We start from the raw sequence: 25,784 nt of genomic DNA on the forward strand, positions 1-25,784 counted from the left end.
TATGTAAACAGATAATTCTCGCACAAAAATTACAGAACTGCAGTAACTGTATCCCAAGAGTGTGTAGTAGGAACAGGAAGAGACACCACGTCTACCAGAACCATCATAAACCACACTGCCATAGCCAAGCTCCAGCTCCAGCCCTCTGCACAACTTGAGATTGCAAGATTGTGAAAACAAGTTTTTCCGAGAATGGGGCAACTGCGAAGATTACTGTAATTGGGTTTTTTTTCCACTGATAAAAGGATAGGTATGTTAACAAAATGAGCTGGAGTGATTATAATGCTAGACTCGATGATATGAAAAAGTAAAATGAAAGTTGCATGAAGAGAACTTGGAAATGTAGAGAATAAAAAATRGTTTAATGTGTCACTGGTAGGACAACATTCCAAAATAGGAGAAGTTGGTGGGAGGTCTTTTTGGTATATTTTTTACTGAATAAATGCATAAGTGCTGAAGAGTAGTTTTCATCATCTTCATTAATATAGGACATCAACAGAAAGAGAATGGGAAGAAATACATCATCACAGAATCCGTGTGGGGCAGATGAACAACAACATGGAAAAACATAGGTAAAAGCAAGTCTGCACTTCTCACTCTGACCTTCCCAGCATCACCTGGCTCTGGAAGACTGAGCACAGCCTTGCTGGAGGATATATCCCCTGACTTTATATTTTTTCTTAAGTATTGGAAATGAAGAAGCATTTATCTGACCTATAATGACTGCTTTTGTGTTTTTCTGAACTTTTTCAATTATAAAATTGCACAGAAATACTATCATGATTTATCATTGTTCTCTTTCATGAAAGAAATAYTTCTCTTTATATGTATTAAATAGAAATGTAAAAATAACCTAAAATCTTTGTTCACTGATATGCAGTTTGATATTCTACACATTAGTTTGGTTGAATGCTGTGTTCACTACATACGCTCTATTTACTATATATGTTGAATGTCCCTATATACGACAACTCTTCTGAAGAATAACTATATCTATATGAACTAAGCATATTTCTGATTTCACAATCTGCATAAATTCACATTCTACCTGCAAATAACATGTCTAAACTATTTACCTCTTTCTGGTCAAGCTGCAGAGATGATTTTATCAAATCGCGGAGAGCAGTAAGTTGTTTTTTTTCTTCATCTTGGGTCTGCTTTATCTATGGAAAGAGATTGCCATTATAGGCACACCATTTATTCCAAATTTTATGCATTCCAATATATCCTATGTCCTGATATAGAACAATCMGGATATTAATAACCTGATTATAACCTGCTGTTGGTTACCAGGGTGACTGAACTAGACGATCATCAGAGGTTCTTTCCATCTTCAGTTATATTTTGTTTTTTTTTTGTCCATGGATATGCTCATTCTAAGATATTATCCCTCTCCACAAGTATTAGTTCAAAAGCAAGCAAAACATGAATATACAACTCCACATGCCCTGTTCTTTTACACTTTAATGGTTCATTACATCTCATGCAACTGTTTGAACAAATAATTAAGTAACTCCAGTAAGCCTGACAGATTGCTTTTAAATTGAGGAATGAAAATATAGTTCAGTTTATCCACAAACTGTAATAGCAAATGGGCTTACTGCACTCTGATTATAAAATTAAAAAGCATTTAGGTGACAAACAAGCTCTGGTTTCTCATTATTACTTGCCTTCCATGAACAACACTGGAAAGTTAATGTACTCAAAATGATGGCACTAACTCCAAGCTGTTTGTTAGTGAGGGGAAAAAAAAAAAAAAAAAAAAAAAAAAAGAGAAGCTAAGGTAGCTAAAATTGGTGGCAATAATGTGATCCAATTGAAATGCTTCCATTTTAAATTGAGTTTATTATTAATGAAACATTAATAATAAAAAGCTGTTTTGCCATTTTTCTCTAATGATAACTATAACTATCGAATGTAAACTTTAAGATAAGCCAGGATATTTTTTTATGTTTTTCTTCACTCTAGTTGTATTTAAAGCTTCAAAGATCACACTTATGTCTAAAATACAAGTATAAAATGTGCATTTTTAGTCATCTAAACTAAACTCATAAGAAAACAAAAAACATTTCCACATTCAGACAGTGAACTACTTACAAGTAACTTACATTATACAAATCAGCAGCCAACTTTTCAATGTATTGTTTAAGTTTATCAGCTGTTTTCAAGCCATCTTGGAAGAAACTGTAATGAAAAATACCTGTGATTTATCAGGAACAATCCAAAACATATACAGTTTATAACACAAGTCTCTCTTTTTTCCTCCTTTTCTTGCAAGCTTATCCAACTCCTCCTATTTTCTAAAACAATCAATCCTTGTGCCACTTTGAACAGTTTTATTATCAACCTAACCACAGAACAGCACAGCTTCTGCTGTCCTCTAATACCAAGATATTAGAAAGAGGTCTGAAATGATTTGCCCTGTTGAATGTGTCTTACTAAATAAAAATATAATGACTCAAATGTGTTATATGGCCAGTAGCTCACATTAGGATGTGRGGAACAGAAGAACTAATGCACATCAGGCATTCAATACTTTAAAGAAAGGCGCAAACCTTACAAAATGTTACAAATATTTTATACCCAAATTAGTCACACCACTGAATTCATTAATTAGTAGTTTAATAAAAGACATTACCCTTCCCAGTGGTTTTAAAGTAGGACATCTTCCAATAATGAAGAATCAGTATTGTGACCTTCATAAACAYCAACTTAGAGAGAATATTACCTGGTTTATTTTGATTACTATTAGACAATATGTTTCCCTATAGCAATTTCTAAAATCTTTTTCTTGTATTTAGCTTATATTAAATGAAAGTTCCTGCATGTTTGCCTTTTTTCTATCGACAAAAAAGTTCACAGCTTGACAGTTTTACCTCATGAATTTCAAAGGAATCACTTGCTTTCACATGGCTTGAAGATTTACATAAGAGACTATTACAAAGAATAAACAAGCTATTTCTGAAATTATATTCTAGACTTCAGGAACTAAAATTAACTTGCTAGGCAACATTCTTTGACCTCTTTTCCTCCAGCTCCCTCTCCCAATTGTATTTGTACTCTGTACTGAAATACTATGTTTGAGACATTTAACAGACTACATTTCCTCATTATGAAAATACCTGATTACATTGAAAAAAAAWAATCTTGCAAAAGAAATATTGTACTCAAGTTCAAAAATGTTACACTTACTTGCATTGGGCATGATAATACTTAATAAGATTCTGCAGAAGGTCCACACCTTTTTTTGTCTTGATTTCATTAACCTTAATAAGATACTGTACAAAAAATGAAAAATGTTAATAAACATGCGTTACATTCTTCAATTATTTTCCAATAAAAAAGACATTTGTTCAATGGAGTAACTATCCCTATATTTAACTRGGTGTACGCAAATCATCAGTCCATCATAGTAAAGCAAAATATAGACAGGTCAGGTTTTGGTCATTCATTAAGAAGAAAATTTTAAAAAAATCAAATTATCCTAAAACAAACAGAAAAAATGCAGACAAAAATCTTCTAAACTGTATTMAAACATCACTTTAATGCTGTAAATATTGTAATCTTTCACAAACAAAAGTACTGTGCACTTTAAAGAAATTTCTGTTACATGCAAAACAGACAATTACTAATGTAAAAAGTGGTTGTTGTAGAAATAATGCATCATCATCATTTATCAACTGATTAGGAATTTTGTAGAAGGCTTCAGAAAGTGTATTGGAAAAACATAATCAAAATAGTCTTCCTGAAGCACTGCATTGTACATCTGAAAAATAAATACTACCATGGTTTATTTTCAGCTAAGAACCTTAGTTTAATAACCCCAAAATAAACAAACGGAGTAAAATAAGAGGAATCCAAGTTTAAATAGAGTTGTTAAAACAAATATCTTAATAACGTTCTATTATGTGGCAAGGAAATGGTTTCCTCCCCTCAACCCCATTACATGACAGAAAAGATTTTGTCACCACCTTCAAGACAAACCCACGGGGCACTTCTAAGTTACCAGGTCATAAACAAAAGCTGAAACTTGTTTCTTACTTCACACATCTGCAGCTGAAAAAGCCTCCTTTCCTTCTCCATCTCTTCTGCTATCTCAGCTCCTGTTATCTCTGTTCGTATCATCCCGTGCTGTTTTGCATGTTCTCGTTTCTCCTTTTCAATTTTTGTACTGAAGTTTCAATTAGGATAAATTTAAGATTAGTAAGATACATTCTCACAAAAGAAAAAAAAGTACAGTATTTAAGAAGTCATTTTGAAGATGAGTTCTCCCAAAATACTACTGTTTTGTTTTCTTTCTTCTTCCAAGTGCCCAGAAGTAATAGAGCCAAGAAGTTTCTCCCTTCCTTTCCTGCATCTCTTTACATCTTTTCTCTACTTTGCATGCTACTTGGAAGAAAAGAAGGTGCCATCTCTTCTGTTTGATGTGTTCTATCATACAGGTCCTATCTCTATATACTACTGCAATGTAAAACAAACACACTAAGAAACTAAACTCTGCAAGAAAACATCAGAATATCCTAAACAAACAAATTTCACGCCTCATTATGCAGGAATTAAAACAAGTAACAAGGCAGCACATTAAGTTTAATACACGTATTAAACATATTAACACATGTACTAAATGCTACATTTTCCAGTCATTACACTTACATGGAAAGCAAACATTAAAAGTTTTTGCTTAACACAGTAAAAYAAAAATACGGAATTAAAAAGTTACCCTGAGACTCTCAGTTAGAGCTTTGCAGAGTGCGGTTCTGAGTGGTCTAATATAGACTAACTGGATTTGCCATTTAGGTTTCCAACACAAGAGAGAAAAAAAGAAAATTACTTTTTTTCAGATTTCTTGTTGGAAATATATATATATATATAATATAATATATATAATATATAAATATATATATATATATATGTATACACACACACACACACACACACACATAGAATAGCCTCTCAACTCTCCAGCTTTCTTAAAAAGCTGTTAAACCAAACTTTCATTTCTTTAGGACACAAGACAGCACCCTCAAGTGTGCTTATTACTCTGGTGTTTCTTGTAAGAAAAAACGAAAGAATTATTCTGCTTACTATTTTCTGCCTTTCAAAATCTAGACCTTGTTTGATCCATTTAGTATCCCTGAAAAAAGGGCCTATTTCCACTGATTTGCTGTCTTTAGAATAAACTTGCACAAGAATATGAAGCRTCTGTACAACTATACAGACAAGAAAAATTCTTGTCTGTAAAAAATTCTTGTCTGTATAGTTGCATATAAATCTCACYGAATATCCAATTAAGATGCTGTCATTTTGGGAAGGGGTGTGTGTGCTTTAGATTAGTAATGAACTCTTTTCCAATTGAGTTTACAACAATTTAATATCTTAATGAGATGGGATGATCGAAGTTACTGCGCAYTAGCAAGGAAACTGCTGATAAACCATATGCCTGAAGAGTTCTTATTGGTCTGGCTTGTTCTTTTGCTCTTTTGGTTGGGTTAGACCTAAACGAGGCAAAGCAGATAAACTGCTTGAGAAGAGGAACACAAGAAAGGACACAAAAGACACAGGAATGGACTCCCAAGAACTCCCAAATTCTGATGAAGCAGCTGCACCTGCTTCATGGTGAAATGAACCATTTCACCAACCCTTCTGAAAAATAAGAATTCTATTAATGTTTATTTCCAACTTACTCTTCTTAAAAATCATCATTCTCTCAAGAGCACAGTGGAAGAAAGCATTTTTTTTATGAATGTTTTGAAAACATCATCAACTGCATGAAAATATTTCCCTCTCAAAAATACACAGTTCTCAATACAGAACATGTAAATCACCTCTTTAAACTATTAAACTACTAATGTTTCAGCATTAAGCATCTTCCTTACACCAAAAGCAACATTAGGCAGGTACTTCACAGAATCAGAGAACGGCTGAGGTTGGAAGGGACCTCATCCAGATCTAGAGATCATCTAGTCCAACCCTCCTGCTCCAGCAGGGACACCCAGAGCACGGCGCACAGGGCGGCATCCAGGCGGGTTTGGAAGATCTCCAGAGAAGGAGACTCCACAGCCTCCCTGGGCAGCCTGTGCCAGGGCTCTGGTCAACCTCACAGTGAAGAAGTTCTTCCTCACATGTGGATGGAACTTCCAGTGTTTCAACTTAAACCTATTACCCCTTGTCACTGGCCACCACCAACAAGAGTTTGGCCTCATCCTCCCTACATTCTCCCCTCAGATATTTGTACATATTGACCAGATCTCCTCTCTATCTAGGCTAAACAGTCCTAACTCAGTCTTTCCTCACATGATAGATGTTCCAGTCCCTTAATCATTTGTTGCTCTACTTAACCAGTTCCCAGAACACAAAAATCTTTTATATGTGTTAGTGCAGTAAAAACATTTTAACACTGTAACAACAAAAATAAATAAATAAATAAATAGATAAATCTTGCTTTATATTCGCAGCTGTATCCCTAGAAATTGCACAGAGGAGCACAGTATTACTGACTTGACACATAAATTCTGACTCACTTTCAAAATTTAAGATTCAGAAACAGAAGCGCGTTAAGTCACATTGAAAAGTACACTCTTTTTATGAGTTATCAAAAGCAGAGAGAGAGGGAAAAAAATACTTACAATTTGGTTTCATAATCCTTCCAGGCTTTGTCAAAAGGCTTTTTAAGGTCCTTGAGAAACAGAAAATTTGCTTGAAATATATTTAATATTGTCTTTAAAATATCACTTCAAGTCATGCATAACTCTTTTTAAAGTTTTCCCTTAAAAAATTCAAACAGCATTAAAAAAAATCTTTTTTTTTTGTAAAGTAGTGCTTTCCAATACTTCTTAAGATAGAGATTTATTACAGAATTTCAAAGAAGCAACTGAAATTGTACTCATGCCAATTTTAAATTTATTCTTTGGACTAGATACAGAAATATTAATGGATACCAAAGTTAGAAATAATCTCACGGGTGAAGAGAAAGCAGCCAGAAGACAGCTGAAACTAATAACATTTCCATAAACATAGTTAGTTTTCAACACTTACCCCCTTAACACCCTTTAAGTCTCCTTTTAATAGAGAATCCAAAGTGAAAATAACATTGTGGCTTAAACCCTGGAGCTAAAAGGAAGAAGGAAAAAAAAGATACCATTACTATTCAAAATTATTATGAAATTATCAAACATACTACCGACAAGTATTTTATCATCATTAATGAAACTGCAACCACTTCAAAAAAATCTAAATTAACAGTAAATTCATTCTAAGAAGAACTAATAAACACTCCATTGCACCACAGACAGAAACACTGTAATTATGGTTAACCGTAAAATACACACATGACATAAATATGAATTTTAAAACCCTTCAGTCTCTCTTAGCAAACATATGAATTATTTAGGAAGCAATTTTGGCTTTGGAGTAAATTTTTCGTGTTGGTTTCTGAGTAAGGACGAGGAAGCTGCTGTGCTGCAGGCAGACTGAGTGCACGGCCCACGCTGCATCATCGAGGAAGAAGAGGAGCAAAAAGGGCTCCCCTCTCCTTCCCTGCTCAAGATATATAATAAAAAATGCAATTTGGCTTGTCCAGTACATACATAGTTAGACACATGCTGAAACTCCTCCATTTAAACCTAACCCTGTTGAGCCCATGAGAAGAGGTGAATTTTCCATCTGCAGAATTTTTGGCTTTGCCTCAACCAGCGCAAGGAGACACAATCTAGTCTGGGGATGGCACAGGGGCCGGCGTGGGTGCAGTGCCAGCTCCCAAAAACTCCCCATCACAGGCCTGGCTACGTAGGAATATCATTCCTGCCTAGTGCCCTCACACAAACACTATCCTCTTCGGTCCTGCCACCAAATCCACCATGATTTATTTGCACAATATTAGACTTGCACACTAGACTTTTAAAATAGATTTTAGGTAGGTATTTTTAATATCTATTAACCTTTATAAATAAGAATTATTAGCGTAAACTGGCAATGTTAACACTGATAGAAAAGCTGCCATTCACCCCCAGGCTCCTAGTTAGGTTTGCCCACTAAACAATTTACTTTCCTTCAGTTGGTGTTAACAGAATTTCTGTTATTTGGGAGTTCATAACAGCTCATACTAGTTTTGAGCACTGATTACACAACAAAGCTTTCATAGTTATCTTTACTACTTTTAATCAGTTTCAGTATTTTAAACTAGTATAACATCAATATTATCAGCATCAGCTACTGTTACAATTTCCCGTAAAAAATAGAGTTGTATAGTCTGACATACAGGCAACATCTCTCAGGATTACATCATCTGAGCTGTTGCCAACCATATAACTTCACAAAACTTCTCAGAACATAATCATAAAAAGAAGAATTTGTGTATTTTGATCAATTCTTCATAGCTACAGCTAAATATTTTCGTCTCCTTCTACTATGCAGCATTCTTTACTCAGCCTTAACATTAAGATGCTGTTTATCACCTGCCCCAACATGAGCCCTTCTTCACACACCCCCAATTTGTCAGGTAACAGCAGCAGCGTCAGGCAAGAAGGTTGACCTGCCAGTAAAATGCTAYGTGTTCATGAGCCCAGGTACATTAACCTATACTCCTAGGTCATATCTTGAGGATACTGCAATTACTTTCTCTCTTGCCAATTCTTTATATACAAGTCAAACTTGATACTATGCAYATTGTTAGTATGAGCATCTAAAGCCATCCCCTACTTCAAGTCTTGACATGAGGTTATTTTCATGTAATCTTTGCAAACCCATCCTGGCTGTTCCCCAGCAATTTTGACATTTAAATCACAAAACACATGCACAACTGACTACAACAAATAGCTTCCTTCTGGAAATTAAACTTTTTTTTTTTTTTTCCCAGATCTTCACCCATTTCGTAACAACTGGCACAAGATTCGCACAGTATCTGCTCTTCTTCTCTGTCTCTGGCTCTCGCTGATCCTCTGTGATTTCTCCAAGAAATACTCGGTAGCTTTGGCTCAGCCAGTTGCTGTATCCCCACAGCAGATGAACTCCAACACGTGCATTGTCTAAGCACTCTCCAGTCTTGTCTCCCCATGTCAGCACCCATTTGTTCAGCTCATCAGTTGCCCAACCACCTCTCCAGACTTCCCTGGTATTTTCTTCTAGCCACTTTCCCATGTGGACCAGGACTGTTTTGGAACTAAGAGCTGACTCCAGCAGGCTTGCAGTCCCTTACTGCAGTAAGGATACTCTCTTTACTTCCATTAAAATCATCACAGGGATATTATGCATTGGAGCACTGCTTTGAAAAAAGAACAGAGATGATGCCAGAAGCTCTTAGCTCTGACACTATCAGAAGGCTTTAGTCCTACTTGTCCCTCTTCACAGCATAAACAACCAATTTAACAACTTTAACTGAAATTCTAACAACTTTAACTGAAATTCATTTCTCACAGGTTAATTTAGAGGAGGCATTTTCACTGAATTTAATTACAGGCCAGTTCACCAAAGAGAGAAAATTGTTTTGCAGTATGTACACTGGGTAGACCCAAAGCAGTTACCGGGGTAGGAATGCACAACAGTAAATAACTACAGCTTTTTTTCTTTTGTCCAAGTTGATCCATTACAGACAATCAAACCGAGTCACTGATGTTCGGGTTGAAATGACTCAACAGTAGCCAGCTAGTATGTGACTAGTCAAGAAGATTCTGAAACCATTTCACGTATTGTGTGTAATCAATAGCTCAAATGAGGTGGACATGTCTGATAAAGGGGCACAACAATCTCAGAATTAGACTAAAACAAAAAATAAAAACCAACCAACCAAACAAACAAAACCCACTGTAAATGGATGGAAATGTACAAATTCAGGGGAAGGAAAGATAATCCAACCACAAAGATTAGCTTAAAATCTTTATGGGAGGATGGAGAGAACAGATTGTGACTGGTGGTGAAGGTCACGTTGTGCATGACATGCAAGACATCAGCTAGATCAATTCAGAAGACATCCACATAGTTGCACATACAGTGATTTTCACACACCTTTTTAAGCATAAAGAAGGAAAATTTAAAACAGCAAAGTAAAAAACAGAGAAAGATTATGGTGGGACTCTCAAATTACTGAAAATGTAGGCCAGTGCTCTGGTATTGATGATGGCCGACTACAGCATAGTTCCTTTACAGCTCCTTCCTTACTTTGTATTTCCTTATTTCTTAATCTTCTCTATGTCTTCACACACTATTCACTTAATTTGTTGTACACTTACAAATTAGCCAGCAAAAATAAGCTCCATGCAAAAAGTGCCTATTCACTTGTCACTCACCTTAATACTCAATTCTATTTCTTCAAGTAATTTTATTAATACTAGCCTCAGCATCTGCTGTGGTGTTTTCATCAATGRAATTATATACCTTCTATATACCTTCTTCTCACTTGTTTTTTTAACTCATTTTTTATTGTAGTCCCTTCCCCTTACTGCAATAAGGATACTCTCTTTTGCAGTATTATAAACATTTTGTACATGTTTATGTTTATATTATAAACATCTTCTGCTTCCTGTTTAACTGTATTATTAAACAGTTATGCTCAAGAAGGACAATAGGTCAACAAGCCAGAATAATCTTTCTTGCAGAAAAGGCAGGTAAAAAGTAAGTATTTTTAAAATGCTGAAAATCTATATAATTGATAATATAGATATTATCATATATTGATATATGATATCATCTATCACCTAATGATAACATGATATAATGAGCTTGCTTGTCCATTTGCAGCTGTTGAATGTAACAGATCTGGTAATGGAATATTTTAAATCCCGTAAAAAATATCTGCCTCGTGGACTACAGAATAGCAGAGCTAGTACAAGGCAGCTTTGAATGACTGCAGTTTAAGCTAAAAAAGTCTTTTTGTCTCAATAACTAATACTTAAAAAAATTATTCTCATTTGCTAGGAAAAAGTAGTAATTAAATAATCTTGCCCAAGCACTGTATGAAATACTGTGATCCAACATAAAGCTTCCAAAAAACTGGTTCTAGCCTCAAATTGTCTTTCAAGTTTAACATACTTCAAAATATTGATTTTTTTTTTTTAACTGTGTGCTAAAAGTAAGAATAAAGGAGTCCAAAATGGCCCTGAATAACAAGCAAATTTTGGATGAACCACGTAATAGGCCTCGAAGGAAGAGCAAGCTTCATGAGGGTAAGTGTGATGGTCCCTGGATAGCTAAATAGGGGATGCAGAAGGGGCAACACTCACAAGGCAGCAATTAACAGCTTCCCAAGGAACGAGGTGACATCCTATTTTGTGTGTTATTATGGGTGCAAAAAACCCAGCATGAAAAGCCATGTTCATGTGGGCCCATCGTATCTTACAGCCAAAGACTCTGCCTGACCCATAAAATAATGGAAGAACAGAGTAGAATACAGAGTTAAGGTGCTAAAATACACATCTGCTTGAAGCCTTGGTTTAAGGTTTCTTTGGGAGGCTGTGTAAGATTACTAATATTACAACTGAAAAAGCCTTTTTCATCGCAATCATTTAAAAAATTGAGAGTAGTTAAAAGTGTTGCATTACTTTTTTCCCTCCCATATAAATGCATAACACACAGAGACAACATTTCTATTTAAATACACAATGCATATTTAAAAAGCAAAGGGAATTAAGCCAAAAGCTTCTGAATATTTAAAATATTTGAGAAAAACATAGTGCCCAGTATGTAGAGATAAACAAAGTCCCTGTTGAACAATTATATATGAAGATATACACAATATATATTTTTAATCTCCAAAGAGAAGTTGTACATCACCTAATTGAATCTTAAGTGTACAGCTTTAACACACTTGGAAAATGCCTGTCTTGAAAAGGTCAAGCTACACATTGATGCTGTGCACAGGACAGAAAGTTGAAATGCTTCTGATCTAATTACACAATCAATACAGTTAAAGAATAATAAAAAGCTTTCCGTTTAATTACACTGAAGAAAACAACAAACTATGAATTTCTAATGCTGCAAATTCCATTACTTATACAGGGATAAATATATATGTTGTCTATAGCAGTCACTATGATTTTACTGTAATATACCTTATTTTTATGCTAAAAAAAACCCCAAAAACAGAATCATCAATTATTCATTTTATCTCAGTGTGTTATGAAAGCAAGGACTAAGGAACCAGGCAAAACATGCTTAACTTCAGCTGGTGGTGAATATGAAATTGATGATGAATAGGAGGTGACTTTTGAGACTCAGAAGTTTTCTGGCATTCCAGGCTACCATATACTTTATTTAATGTAAGGAAAAATCTCTCGAAGACCATTTCCTTCTGCCTAGTTCCTTGAGAAAGGCAGCAGGATGCAAGGAAAAACCCCACCAATGTTGGAGCTGAAAGCCTGCAGTGCACCATGTTCTTATACCTTACAGAGCAAGAACCCCAGARTTACGCCCAGCTATAAGAAAACAGCATAAATCTGGATCTTCAACCTTCTGAAAATGCCAATGCAAACCACAAAATATGAATTCAYAAGAAAATGTAGCTTGATTAATTTCAGTGATCAAAGATCTATTTGCTATGACTGCATTCTCAGAAGTAAAAGGCTTAAAGTAAACTTTAAATGAGAAAGGCTTTAAACTGAGCAAAGGCTTTAATCTTCAGAGATGCTTAACAACAGATGCCTTGCAGACCACGGGGAACGCACACTATGAACAGAATTTAAGCATACGCCCTAAATAAGTAATTTTTCCTACTTCAAAAGTGAGCAAAGAAAACAGGAACTAATGGTAGTGGATTTTAACTGGAGAGACATGATGTCAGGGAATGATTTAAAATTAAGTTTCCTAAAGAGATGCACAGAGCACCTTCAGCTACTTAGAAATGTAAACTGAGGCATCATTCTCAACTTAACTCTTACATGTCAGCAAATAAACAAAACCAATCAAAAAAATACAAAGAATATGTGCATAATAGCAATATTTAGAGATAAACTTCATAGCAGGTTTCTATTTCTAAGAAACTAAATGTAATCACCTCTAAAATCACTGCCCAAGTCATCTGCAATGCGATGTTATTCTACTGTACTTGATTTTGAGTTTTTTTTTTTTTTTTTTTAAATAAGTAAATTTGAACTTCCTTACCAGGTTCTTCAGCAGCGTTGATAATTCTTTAGTAAGTGTGGAAAACTTGACAAAAGCTGTGCCAAGATCTGGGTTATCCCGACTTAAAAAATTACTTCCAAATTTATCCAGCACTTGTGCATAGTTTTCTTCATTTTGAACATGATCTGCAAAGGGAGACATTAAAAATCAGAAGACTGTCTAGTAGAAATTCAATTATTACTTTAATCTCGCTCAAACGTGTATTGCAATATAGTAAGATGCCAATTTGCAAACAATTATTTCAATAAACACACAAATAAACATATATACTTAAAATTGGTTGAAATATTTTAGTATTAAAAAGGACTATTCCACATATAGACTTATATTTCTTCTAAATCACTTGCAAGCGACTTAACATTATTGAATGTTCAACATTATTGTACATTAATATCAATACAAAAGCTCAGTAATGATCAATAAAGCAATAATATCAAAGTAAGGTCAACTGAAAAAATATTTAAATACATCTGCCTCATCTTATAAACATTCAAATTTATAATAATCTATTTTGATTTAATATTTATTGCTATTAAGGCAATACACATATACAGAACAAATAATAATGTCAATGTCATCAAAATAAAACCACGGGGAACAAATCTGAATCAGATTAAGTTTAAATGAAGAAAATGTTCTTACAGTAAAAGAATTTGTTTTCACATCATCCTTAAAATTGAATTACCCTCCACTAAACAAAATGTGCACTGTTATATAGCCAAAGACTTGCTTTAATTTCCATATACTTGATAGCAAATCAAAAGTCCTGAGCATCAGAGCCAAGAAAGTAAACTGAAACAGATAGAAATGCACAAATATCTTAAAGGCAAAGGAAATTCTGAATTGTAGATTGTCTGAAATGCTTTTCCCCTCATTTCAGGCATCTCTTTGCATATTTTTATTTCCATCTCCCATTTTGGTTCCTTTCCATAGGAAATCTGCTAGTACAGCCCTTTGAAACGGCCTTTATCACCTTCATCTCTCAAAGGACTTTTTTTTTTTTTTTTTTTTTTTTTTAAATATTAACCCCATATTTAACATAAATTACAAACAACTTATTAATGTCCTGCAATGCACAAAGGTGCCTGGACAAAAACCTTGAGCTGATTAGGAATTACACAAGAATGCTTCTAGAAGAGAAAGGATGCCCAAATCAAAACTGACTTAAAGCTCAAAAGAAATAAAAAAAGTCTTAAAATCCTATTAGAAGATTAAAAAACTCCTAACGCTTAACTAACTAAAACAGCCCCTAACATTTGACAAGTCACAATGTAACATCAGAAATTCCACAGAGCTTTTCAAAGCCCAAAATTAATTATATGTTAATATGGAACTCTAACTTCAATAGTATGTTTTTAATAAGAGTAGAATTGTTCCATGAGCATATGTTTTTAATCAAATAGCTTAATATTAAAAGCAAGAAATCAAGATATAATAATAAAATGTGGAGTTTGTTTTGATATAAAAGCTGTTGCACAAATATACAGGGAAGACTAAGCTAAGAGGGAGCCTTGGCTTGCACACTCCTGAGCTAATAAAGCTCAAATGTACCCTACTGTTCTGAGGGAAAAGGAAGGATAACTCAACAAGSCTGAAAATGAAGAAAATCTAATAGGTCATGAAATCCTTCTTCTTGCCAGGAAGCACTTTCATCTCCAAAATATTTCCTAGTATTTTGATTTTAAGGTCTTTCTTGTTTTGCTACTTGAAAAGCAGAGATGCTTCAAAATATTTTTTTTCAAAACAGATGGAAAAAGATTCAAGCAAGAATATTTCCTGTGTCTGTAGAAAGATAAAAGCAAATGGAAGCAGGAAGCAAATCATTATCCTAGAACAATGTATAGGAAATGCTCAGGAATTCCAGATCATAAATCACCTAAAACCTAGACATGAAACTCTTCAGTTAAAAAGTAAAAGGAGTAACTCTGTAAGTACCAAGTAAATACATATGAAATTCAAGAGTAGCACCTAAAGATTCAATTGTTACGTATCTACATAAATCTTGTAAAAAGAATAAAAATATTAAGAGTTCCTCTTCATGAATTGCGATTTCATTACTTGACCTTAAAAGCATGTAAATGAATAGTAAAGTCAGTGCTAAAATACAGCCTATGAAATGCCGCGTGCCTAGAGCCAAGAGCACGTTTAACGTCGCTGCCCAACGCTGCCACAGAGACGACTTCCCAGGGCTCTAATCAAATCCCCTCCAGATGAAGAAAGCAATAAYGTGCCTGGCTTGATGGTTCCTTCCTTGGATACAGTTACTGCAGGAAGGACCTCAATAACCCTGGAGAGACACATGGACAGCAGTATAAAGAAAGAGTAGTGGTTTCTGCCCAGAGCTGGCTCGTGTCTTCTCGATATTATAAACAAAGCTCAATATTGTGATGAAAATGGAGCAGCTTCCCCAGACAGGCATCCTCCTCCTCGAGCAGCTCCTTGAGGCGTCCCAGAATTACAGACATTACTGGATGTGTCACGGTCCCATTGACGGGGGGAGCTCCCCTTRGGGCAGGTGTGTGTAGGGATAGAGGGGCCTCCTCAATCCTTCCCTCCCCTAGGCTGATCTGTCAGGGAAGCCAGGACCTCGTAAAGGCAAGAAGAGAGGGGTCACAGTGGTCCTGATAAACCATGTAGAAGGAAAACCTGTACGCAGTGCAACAAGAAAGCAGATCACTAAAACTGAAACCTTAGTTTTCCTTTATCTAGAACATTCTTGATCAGACATGATCCCCTCCAACTCTGAAGAGCAGAAAAAGGCCATCAAGCAAGTGGCCTTCAAAAGAGCAGTGCGCAAGCACACCRCTTTCCTGTCAACCGATGATCCTCAAATTGCACTCAAATAAACCTGAAGATTGCATAGTTAAGAATCACTCCTTGAATTAAATAAATAAATAAATAAATAATAATAAAGGATTAATAAGACTTTTAAACCGGCAAGGAAGTTGGCAAGGTTGAAAAGGACAGAGGTTACCTAATGTAAGAAAATATTTTTCAAAAAGCTTAAGTCTAAAAGTCTAATAGAAAAGATTAAAGAGAGCAGACTTTGACCATCCCACTTGTCTCCTGACTTGACAATAAAGCCTTCCAGGCCCAGGTTGCTGAAGACAAAAGTAGGTATAAAAACTCCTTTGAACTTTTCTAGCGCAAAGAGCCTCCTCGTAAGTCTGTGGGTTCTCTAGCTCATTGAAATGTAAGAACATTTAGAACAGACGAGCAATAGCAAAATATGACTTCTTTTCCATCCAAGTTCATTGCTAATGTGCTCAGAGAAGTCCTTATGAAAGATTTCTTGTCATGCTGTTTCTGAGCTTTATTTTAAATATGCTGTGAGTGCTAGAACTGACAAAAGCTGATTAAATGAACAGTGGCAAGTCATTGAGATCAAGGTACAGGCATTTTTTTCAAGGAGTCAACAAGCAGGAACACAAGAGAAATTCAAGTCGAACAAGTCTCTCCCAACCAAATCAGTATAAGGAACTAAGTAAACAAAGTTTAACAAGGATCAGCCTCACCTAAACAAATAACTCATCAAAAAATGGGGTCAGGAGGAAGGAAGAAATAAGCACTTGGCTTTCCTTAGAGGGAGGTCACCTGTGAAGTCCTGTATGGAACTGTGGCAAGGCCCACATAGCTTAACAGCATATATGTCAGTTAGAGAACAATACTAATATTTTATGAAGAAAATCAAAATCACTACGTTATTCAGGAGAATAACAAATAAAAACTGACTATGAAGGTGAGATTAGACTGTCCTCATGCAGAGGTCTACACTGATGATATCTACATTTGAACTTAGCGTCTCATCATTTCCCTAACATTCAGGTTAGAAGAAGTCACAGCTCAACCGTACAGGACCAGATACATTTCACCCTAGAAGTCTCTACTAGATGCACTGATTGTCTGATGACACTGATGGCCAAGTCTATCRCAACAAGTTTACATCTAGGTAGCTCCGAAGTCAAATGAAACGTCCCATTGTGAATGGATGAAGCATAAAAATGTGCTTCAGGCAGCATAACACAGGGAAAATGCTCTTAATTTTAAGGAATGACTGTGAATTAGCTATTATTAAGAAAGATCCTGAGTTGCAACATATCACCTCAACATTCAATAGGAAGCAAATAAAATAGAGTTGAATATTAAAAATGATTAAAAAAGAAATACAGGATGCAATAGACAATATCACGATGYTGTGTCTAAACTCTGAATACTGAAGGCAGTTCTGATCCCTCTAGCCCCAACTCCCTTCTTTTCCCTTCTAAGGAGAGGGAAAAAAAGTTTATATGAATTCAAATGGATTGGATAAAACATCATTACATCACCTGACTCAGGTAAATCCAGACCCTCATATCACTTCAACCTGAGAAAGTACAAAGGTTTTCTTTTGTAAGAGCTTTTCCTCATTCTGTCTTTGCTCTCATGCTACTGTAAGTATCTGCTCCTGAACACTGTGGGACACCACATGGACTGCTGGTCTTGCCCAATGTCTCTGGTCTTCATCTCTGGTCTTCTATTGATTTTTTTTACTTTTTATTTCACTACTGCATTGATTCTTTCCATTGATTTTTTTTTAAAATTTTTATTTCACTACTGCGTTGTCTCTTTTGATTGTATCTGGAAATCACACCAACAAAAAATGACTACTGAAAAGCTGAAAACTAATTGTGAAATCTGTTGCCATTACAAACGACTCCAAATGTTACATGAAAGCTAGTTAGATTGGACACTCCATTAAGTGCAAGCATCGTTCCCACGGGAGAGGTTCCGACCTACAAATGAAATCTCATCATTACAGAAATAAATAACAAGCGAGATAAATAAGCAGACATGAGAAAGCAAAAGAGAGGTGATAATTTGTAAGTTACAGTGGATTTCATCACCAATACTTTCCTTTTTAGAATATATTGGTAGGGAAAGAAAATCAAAACAAGATGAGCTGTTTCTATATTTTTAATGACAGATGTGAGAAGGAGGCAAAAATTATGTTTATTAATTACTAATTATATTTATTAATTACTGTACAAATTGCTTCCTGTGCATGTCCTTCAAATTATACCATAGTCTATCACAATAACATTCTGAAGAGGGAGCCAGAGTATTACCTGTAATGCTCTCTTTATTCAAAAGTTTAGACTAGCTTGAGTCTTTAATAAAAAGAATACTTCAAAAGCAAAGGAGACCACTGAAAACAGCTGCCCGTTTTTATGTAATCTGTCTTAAAATGCCATGGGAGCCATTTAAAATGAGTAAGCAACCTTCTAGTGCCTTTCACTCAATGTAAACAGCTCATAAGCTAATATGGATTGCATAGGGCTTTCAAAACTAGGGACAGGCTTTGAAGTTCTCTCAACTAGTTTTATCACAAAACGCAGGTCAGTGGGTAATTATAACCTCTGGAGTTATTCATGTATTTCAGAACAGACAGAAAGCTGTTCAAACGTTTTAAGATTTTTATTGGTTCTGAAATTAGGTAAGAAAGTACTTCCAAATAGAAATTGCTGTTTAGAGCATCTCAATAACTCAAAAATAGTGTAAAACTAAATAAACATTTACCAAGTGTTATCCTTACTTTGCAATCTAGCTTCATAATTTATTGAGAAAACACTAGTCATCAATTGAAGTTTTGGAAGAGGTTATGGTGCTAGTGGAACAACACAGCTAGCGACTGGCAGAAGCAAAAAGAATCTGTAGCACATAAAAAAGACCCTCTAAAAACACAAGTTAACAGGACAAAACAAACATCACAGAAACAACCTTCTTTCCAAATAAAGGCTACTAAGAAATTGTTCTAAGGAAGGAAGAAGTGCTTAACAGATTAAAATTGCTGGGGAAYAGGGACTGCATTTTTCTAATCAAATATTTACATCCAGCTGACTAGAAGGTGTCCAGGTGGAAACGGAGGAGGGTGAAAGAGTCAGAGAACATGTTATTTCCACACAAAACCAGGAGCCAAAAAAAAAAAAAAGATTTTAAAATGTTGAATCTCAAAATACTACTTTACAGATAAGCATCTCTTATTCTATACACCTGAACAAGGTAAATTGCAAAGCAGATTTTTCTAACTCGTATTCAGGTGCTTAGGTTCTCATGTAAATCTGGAAACAAAGCCTTACCTTGTCCTGAACTATATATTGCTTTCACAGATTTTTTCACTTTCTGCAGTGCAGTCCTGTCTTGATCCAATGCCTACAATAATAAAAAATAAATTTTAAAAACTTACATCATTGACCATTGAAATACCCTGCAACATTTTAAAATACAAAATAAATACTTTCAGAAACTGGAAAAAACTGTGGATGTAACATATTCAAGCCCCAGGAAGGTGCCAGGTCATTCATCCCCTTCAAGCTGAATTAAAGAACTGAACTGAAAATTCTCTCAAGGCAGAGAACAACAGTGACAGAACTGAAAAAAATAAATAAATAAATAAAACCAGGAGCTTTGGAAAGGACAATGGATTTAGCCATAAGGGACAAAGCTTTTAGTCATAATGTAAAATATCTCAACCTCTCCTCCCCACCCAGTTATTAAAGCTTCTATTAGAGCCCTATACTTTCTAGCACAACTCAGGTGCTGCTGATTTCTATGGTTTTCCCACAGCCCTCCTCTGCCCCTTAAGGACACAGAAAACATGCACACAAGCAAAGAAAGAAAATGAACGTGAAAGACAAAAGCCCATGCAAATAAATACCTCTTATTCTGTTATAAATCATTTATAACAATAGCTTCAGCAAGTACCCCAAGTTCACATAATCCATCACACTAACCCTTCCCCCTACACACTCCACAACATAATTTTATAAATAAGATGAAACATGGCAAATCAAAAGACTTATGACCTGCTTTTGCAAACATAAGCAAGTAACATAATGCCACTGAAAAAGAATATCTGAAAAGCAATATTCAGACATGTATTTGAAGGTTTCCATCACTCAAGAGTATGACATTCTCTGGAGACAGCATTAACTTCAAAAAAAAAAAAAAAACCCAGAAGTTATTATTAAATAATGGCTAATTTAGGATCAGATTCCTGGCTACTTTTTGGAAAGGACTTCTCACTACCCACTCACAATCTGATACAAGAAAACAAACACGTTGGCAGCAGAAAGAATTATGACAAATAAGCACAAGATAAGTCCAAGTAAACACTAGTCTGGATTAGTGCATTTAAGAAAATGAAAGCTCCACACTGTGATTCTGGAAAATGATCTAGTTAAGAGTGCCCTGTACTCGCATGCAAGGGAGATTAGGTACCTAACATATGGTAAGCAAAGTATAGGTTTTCTTTTTTCCTATTTATTTTGAGGTTGAGCTTACACAGTTCTATCTTGGAGTGATCCAATTTTGACAAAGCAAAATACTAAAGTTTGTAATAAAAAGTTTCATATTTTTACATATTAGGATTCAACTGAAAACCGTCACACAAGCATTTCAGTGGTAGCTAAAATTAGAAAGTTCAGAACTACAGAATTTGTGCAAGAGTTTTCTAATGCTCTTTATTTTCATTTCCAGCAGAACAATGATTTCAGATGTGTTAAAAAAAAAAAAATCACTGCATTCTTTCATTATCTCCTACAATATTGGATTTCACTTGACTTGCATCTTGGCAGAAAGTGTTAATATTTTATTGAATTTAAAAAATTGTAAGAACTCTGTTCCTTTTTGAGACAGTGCACAGTAGGAAGCTCTTTTTAAATTCCTTTATAATATTTGTCAAAAGCTTTACTTTTATCTATATGCCACGCTGGGTATTCATATCGTACATTTCTACTGCAATTCTCTCCATCTTCAACCAGCAGGCAAAAGATACCGTTTCACTTGTCTACAGAGTTTTATACAAGTTAAAATACAAACCTGAACCCAATATTTTTAAAGTAGAGAATCATTAAAGTTCACAAGATAAAGAGATATCTTTAAACTTAATAATGCTTAGAAAGAAAGCTTAATACCAAAGCAAAGTAGATACGCTAAGGAGAGAAACGTAAAGAATTTAAAGAAAGAGTCATCTTATTCCTAAAGAAATGRGTCTAGAAAAGACTAAGACAAGCTAACTAAAAAAAAATGCATATGAATATATAAATATATAAATATTTTTTTTTATTCTGGTTGTATTATTTTGTCTTATATGTTTGAAAGACAAATACATAGAGGGATCTGTTAAGCTGGATTTTGAAACGCGGTTTAATTTGGTCACTGATACAGGGGGGAGGATGGAGGGCCCTGCGTTATTTTGGGAGTGCAGTCACTGAGCAGAGCAGTGCTCAGAGGTGACAGCCCCWGCCTGCAGGAGCCTGTGATCCAAATCAGAGTGACACCACAGCTCAGTTTTGTATCTGTGCATTCAAATAGGATCTGTAGATGAACAAATTATTCAGAGTCCAAAATTTTCAAATTAAGAGACAAATATACAAGTATATGTAGGAACGAAGTGTACAACACTATATATAACAGCAAAAAAAATCATATATAGGATTGTATGTGTATTAAAAGTTATCTCCATCTAATATTTTCTAGATATAAATACACACAGTTCCCATATATATGGCATTCCTCTTAGATATTACTTGCTAATAACTTCTAACGCTACTTTCCTTCAAAGGACAGTATATTCATTTCTTATTTTCCCCAAAAGGGATAATTCCTTTGAACTATGTTAAAAGTTGGACGAAGCAGCCTTGCCTGCCTCGGGTGCTTTTGTAGGAGCTGTTCTTCTTATTTTGCTGCATTTAGAAGTGTAAATATAGAGAGCATCGATTGCCCTGAGAAGCTGCGGAGTCTCCATCCGTGGGGACAGAAAACCCACCTGGACACAGCCCTGCGCCACATGCTCTAGGTGACCCTATGAGCAGGGGCTGGGGCTGCATCTTCTCCAAAGGTCCCTTCCTACCTCACCCGCTCTGTGATTCCATGTACGTTGCTGTCCCATATTCCACATCCGAGCCCTCTCCACCAGAAACCACGTGGAGCCACCTCTAGCTGTCCACACAAAAAAAATGCTTCTTCTGCACATCTGCAGCCCTACGGATCTCATCCTTTCTCCACAGAGTTTCTATTTTTAGGCCATGTTCTGTTTAACAGCCACTAAACTCTGCACCAGAAATCATGCTACTTCACATGCTGCAAAGTCCTAGATTCACAATTTCTGCCTTTGATGCACTAAGACCCGGCAAGGCACAGTTATGTACCCCACTAATCGTGCCTTGTGACATATGTGGTATGTACAGTTACATAATATACACTGTATTATATTAGATTATGTCATTAGATAAAATATATGAGATATTGAGTAACTTTGAGGGTCCTTTTTCTTACCAAACATGAAAAACAGGGTTTGAGCAACATAATCTGCCTTTCTCGAATCCTGTGCACCCACTATCTCAGACGCTCTTTGCAGCAACTTTTGTGCACATTTCACTTCCAGAAGTCACGAGCCCAGGGCTGCCACCGCCTCCTCACTGTGTAAATGTACAAAACCCACCACGCTGTTTGATGTACAAACCTTTACCCTGGAAAGGAAAATAAAACTGATTTGTGTTTCAGACCTACAGTAGCAACAAGAACTAGGGCAGCTCTAGGCTGATGATCGCATTCATGTATCAACATAAATTATTAATCTCTTCAAGTGCATGTTACCCAGAAGAGCTCCGTGTTCCAACCAGAACATTTGCTGATTCTTATAGCAGAGGAAGTTCAGAATTTCCCTCTGTTATTAAGAGCTTTGCCCCAAGGTCTCCAAACCCAACCACTACCAAAAGCCACCTCTRAAAGTAAGATGCCAGAACAGAAATATTTTTAATTATGACAATATTTTAAGATGACCCCCTAACAGCAACCTGAAGCTCCTGGAGCAGGCACAAGCTAAGCACTCRTGGCAAAATACATGCATGCCAAGAAAATATTTCTGTACATGCACAAAAAAAATATCAACACAAATTATTTGAGCGTACACAAACAAACGGGTGTCACAAATGCTCTTTAGGCACATGCATGTTTCCTCAGATGGAAGATCAAGTTATTCCACAAAAAATAAATAGAAGATATATTGATTTTGAAGGACGATAAGGAWATACAAAATCTTTCACCAGTTTCCTGCCTGTTCGATTCCTAATTATGATATCTACATAATAATAGTACCTTCCTGGGGCTGTACAGCAGTTAATTCTACCAGTTTTCTTCACAGCAAAATGCAGACTTTATGGGAGGGATAATAAACGCAGACTGGACAGGCTGATCAGGTACCACATTTCATACCACTGAAGCTGCAACAAGACAAACCCCCATAATTTCACCATCATAATTTTCCATAATTTGAGGAAGATGACAACAAAAATCAGGTGTTGGCCTCTTGCAGGAGAGCTCTTTAGCCACCCCGCGAGGAGACCAGTGGAGCTTTATTCTGTACACGGAGAAGCGGCTCAAGCCGCCTGCCCTGTCCTTGCTGCTCCGCTCGCCTTGCCCTGGACYTGCCCCTGGTGGCACAAGTCTAAAGCTCATTTCCAACAGCAGGGCTCAGCACACACCCCTAAGCCACAAACCCACGGCAGCACATGTGGTTCTTCAGCAAATGCTTTTTGCTGGTCACAGAATCATAGAATCCCTAAKGTTGGAAGGGGCTTCCAGAGATCATCTACTCCAACCCCCTGCACACGCAGGGTCACCTAGAGCACGAGGCACAGGGCCGCATCCAAGYGGKTTTTAAAGGTCTCCAGAGAAGGGCCTTTTCCCACAAGAGGTTGCCCACAACCTCTTTAGGCAGCCTGTTCCAGGGCTCTGTCACCCTCACTGTTAAGAAATTGTTCCTCAATTTCCTGTGGAACTTTCGGTGTTTCAGTCTGTGGCCATTTCCTCTAGTCCTATCAGTGTCCACCACTGAAAAGAGGCCGCCCCCCTCCTCCTCACTGCCTCCCCTGAGGTATTTATACACGCTGATCAGGTCCCCCCTCAGCCTTCTCTTCTCCAGGCTGAACAGRCCCAGCTCTCTCAGCCTTTCCTCACAGGGCAGATGTTCCAGGCCTCTGATCATCCTCGCAGCCCTGCGCTGGTCTCAGCGGAGCTTGGCAGACATCCCATCAACTGCTCTTCCCTCAGTTTCCCTGCTGCCAGTTGCGCAGCCTGAGGAAGCAAGTGGATGTTCGTGAGGAAAGAGCTGACAGGAGATGCTGTCTTCACCTCAGAAAAGCAGTCAGCATTTCCAAGGCTTTCTCATTTGTGTCTTTTTTAAAAAYCAAAGTTTAGTTTGAACACTGCAATGAATTTACTAGAACATGCAGAGTATATGATGGAAGTTGATGGCAACAAGATGGTTATTCCACTCCCACTAGGTAGAAATTCTTAATAAAGAATCGTTTAAATAGTCACCAGATTATTCCTGAACTATTACTCAAGGAGCAGGATACTCGAGACTAGTTAGAAAAGACCTAGTGAGTCCTGTGTAGCTGACCTGGCGCCTCGGCAATAACGCTCTACTGAGAAACCTGTGCCATAGGAGCCAAACTGCAAATATTTATATCCAAGGCCTATGCAAAATGAAGGTTTTTCCTTCACCATGTTTTTCCTAACAAGCATAGAGCTGCTACTTAGTTTTGTGTGTGGAAGTATTTTCATAGTGGCAACACTTGAAAATATCCAGGAGAGAGATACCAAATTTCCCCCACAAGCTGCAGGATCTAAGACAGCTTCAGATCTAAGACGAATCCGTGCGCTACAGATTCCCACACTTAAACTGGCAACAAGGCCCCTCTGAACACGGACTGCACCTTACTGTCTTGTGTTCAGATTCACTGCACAAGTGAGAGTTACTAACCAGAAACCCAAGGCAGCAAAAGCAGGGAAGAAAATTTACGGGTTTTCGTATGACTCCTCTACACTCTATCAGTTTCTCAGGCAGCAACAACAAAAACCCACTACTAATTTTGTAAGGCTTGGTTGAACCCCAGGTACTGACACATTCCTAATTCAAGCCTCAGCCTGTGAATGTGTCATTATATAATAAATATTCTTGAGTGACACACAACTTTTGCTAGTGTTATGGCTGCAAAATAACAGTAGCGTTATCAGAGCCACAGCAAAAATGGAAAGCAAGAGAAAGCCCTATGGGAATTACTGTGTAGAACACAAACAGAAAAATCTTGCATTTCAAACAACTGCCTATTTATAAGTGAGCATAAGTGTTTATAAATGTGGTACTCAGTTTTTAAGCAAATCATGACATGTCATGAATCGCATTTTCTTTGAGTTGGATCCTTCCTGCCCAGATTAAGAAACATACATTGGTACTACACGGGCTAATGCTTTCAAAATGTAAAAGGAATGATGTAAGTCTTCAAAGAAATCCAATCATATTACAGAATCACAGAATATTTAAGGTTGGAAGGGACCTCTAGAGATCATCTAGTCCAACCTGCCCGCTCAAGCAGGCGCACCTACAGCATGTGGCACCGGGTGGCATCCAGGCGGGTTTTGAAGACCTCCAGAGAAGGAGACTCCACAACCTCCCTGGGCAGCCTGTTCCAGGGCTCTGTCACCCTCACAGTAAAGAAGTTCCTCCTCACCTGCAGACAGAACTTCCTGTGCTCCAGCTTATGGAGCCATTATCCCTCGTCCTATCACTGGCCACCAGTGAGAACAGCTTGTCCCCTTCCTCTCTGCATTCTCCCTTCCTGAACTTATAC

At 36.6% G+C, this 25,784-nt stretch overlaps 1 protein-coding gene across 2 annotated transcripts in view; it reads right to left on the reverse strand.

The window, feature by feature from the left end:
- The window catches only part of ASAP1 (ArfGAP with SH3 domain, ankyrin repeat and PH domain 1), a 154,793-nt gene that overhangs the window by 42,836 nt on the left and 86,173 nt on the right, over nt 1–25,784 (reverse strand). For both annotated transcript variants that reach the window (XM_026053427.1, XM_026053426.1), the window contains exons 4-11: nt 19,227–19,299; nt 13,090–13,235; nt 7,036–7,110; nt 6,627–6,676; nt 4,042–4,171; nt 3,193–3,278; nt 2,109–2,184; nt 1,077–1,163 (exon numbers count right to left, since the gene is read on the reverse strand). In XM_026053427.1, the coding sequence (XP_025909212.1) occupies nt 1,077–1,163; nt 2,109–2,184; nt 3,193–3,278; nt 4,042–4,171; nt 6,627–6,676; nt 7,036–7,110; nt 13,090–13,235; nt 19,227–19,299 (723 nt within the window). The remainder of the gene's footprint in view (nt 1–1,076; nt 1,164–2,108; nt 2,185–3,192; nt 3,279–4,041; nt 4,172–6,626; nt 6,677–7,035; nt 7,111–13,089; nt 13,236–19,226; nt 19,300–25,784) is intronic.

Source organism: Nothoprocta perdicaria, unplaced genomic scaffold (genome assembly GCF_003342845.1).
Source record: "Nothoprocta perdicaria isolate Ctin4 unplaced genomic scaffold, notPer1 scaffold_115, whole genome shotgun sequence".
NCBI classification, from domain to species: domain Eukaryota; kingdom Metazoa; phylum Chordata; class Aves; order Tinamiformes; family Tinamidae; genus Nothoprocta; species Nothoprocta perdicaria.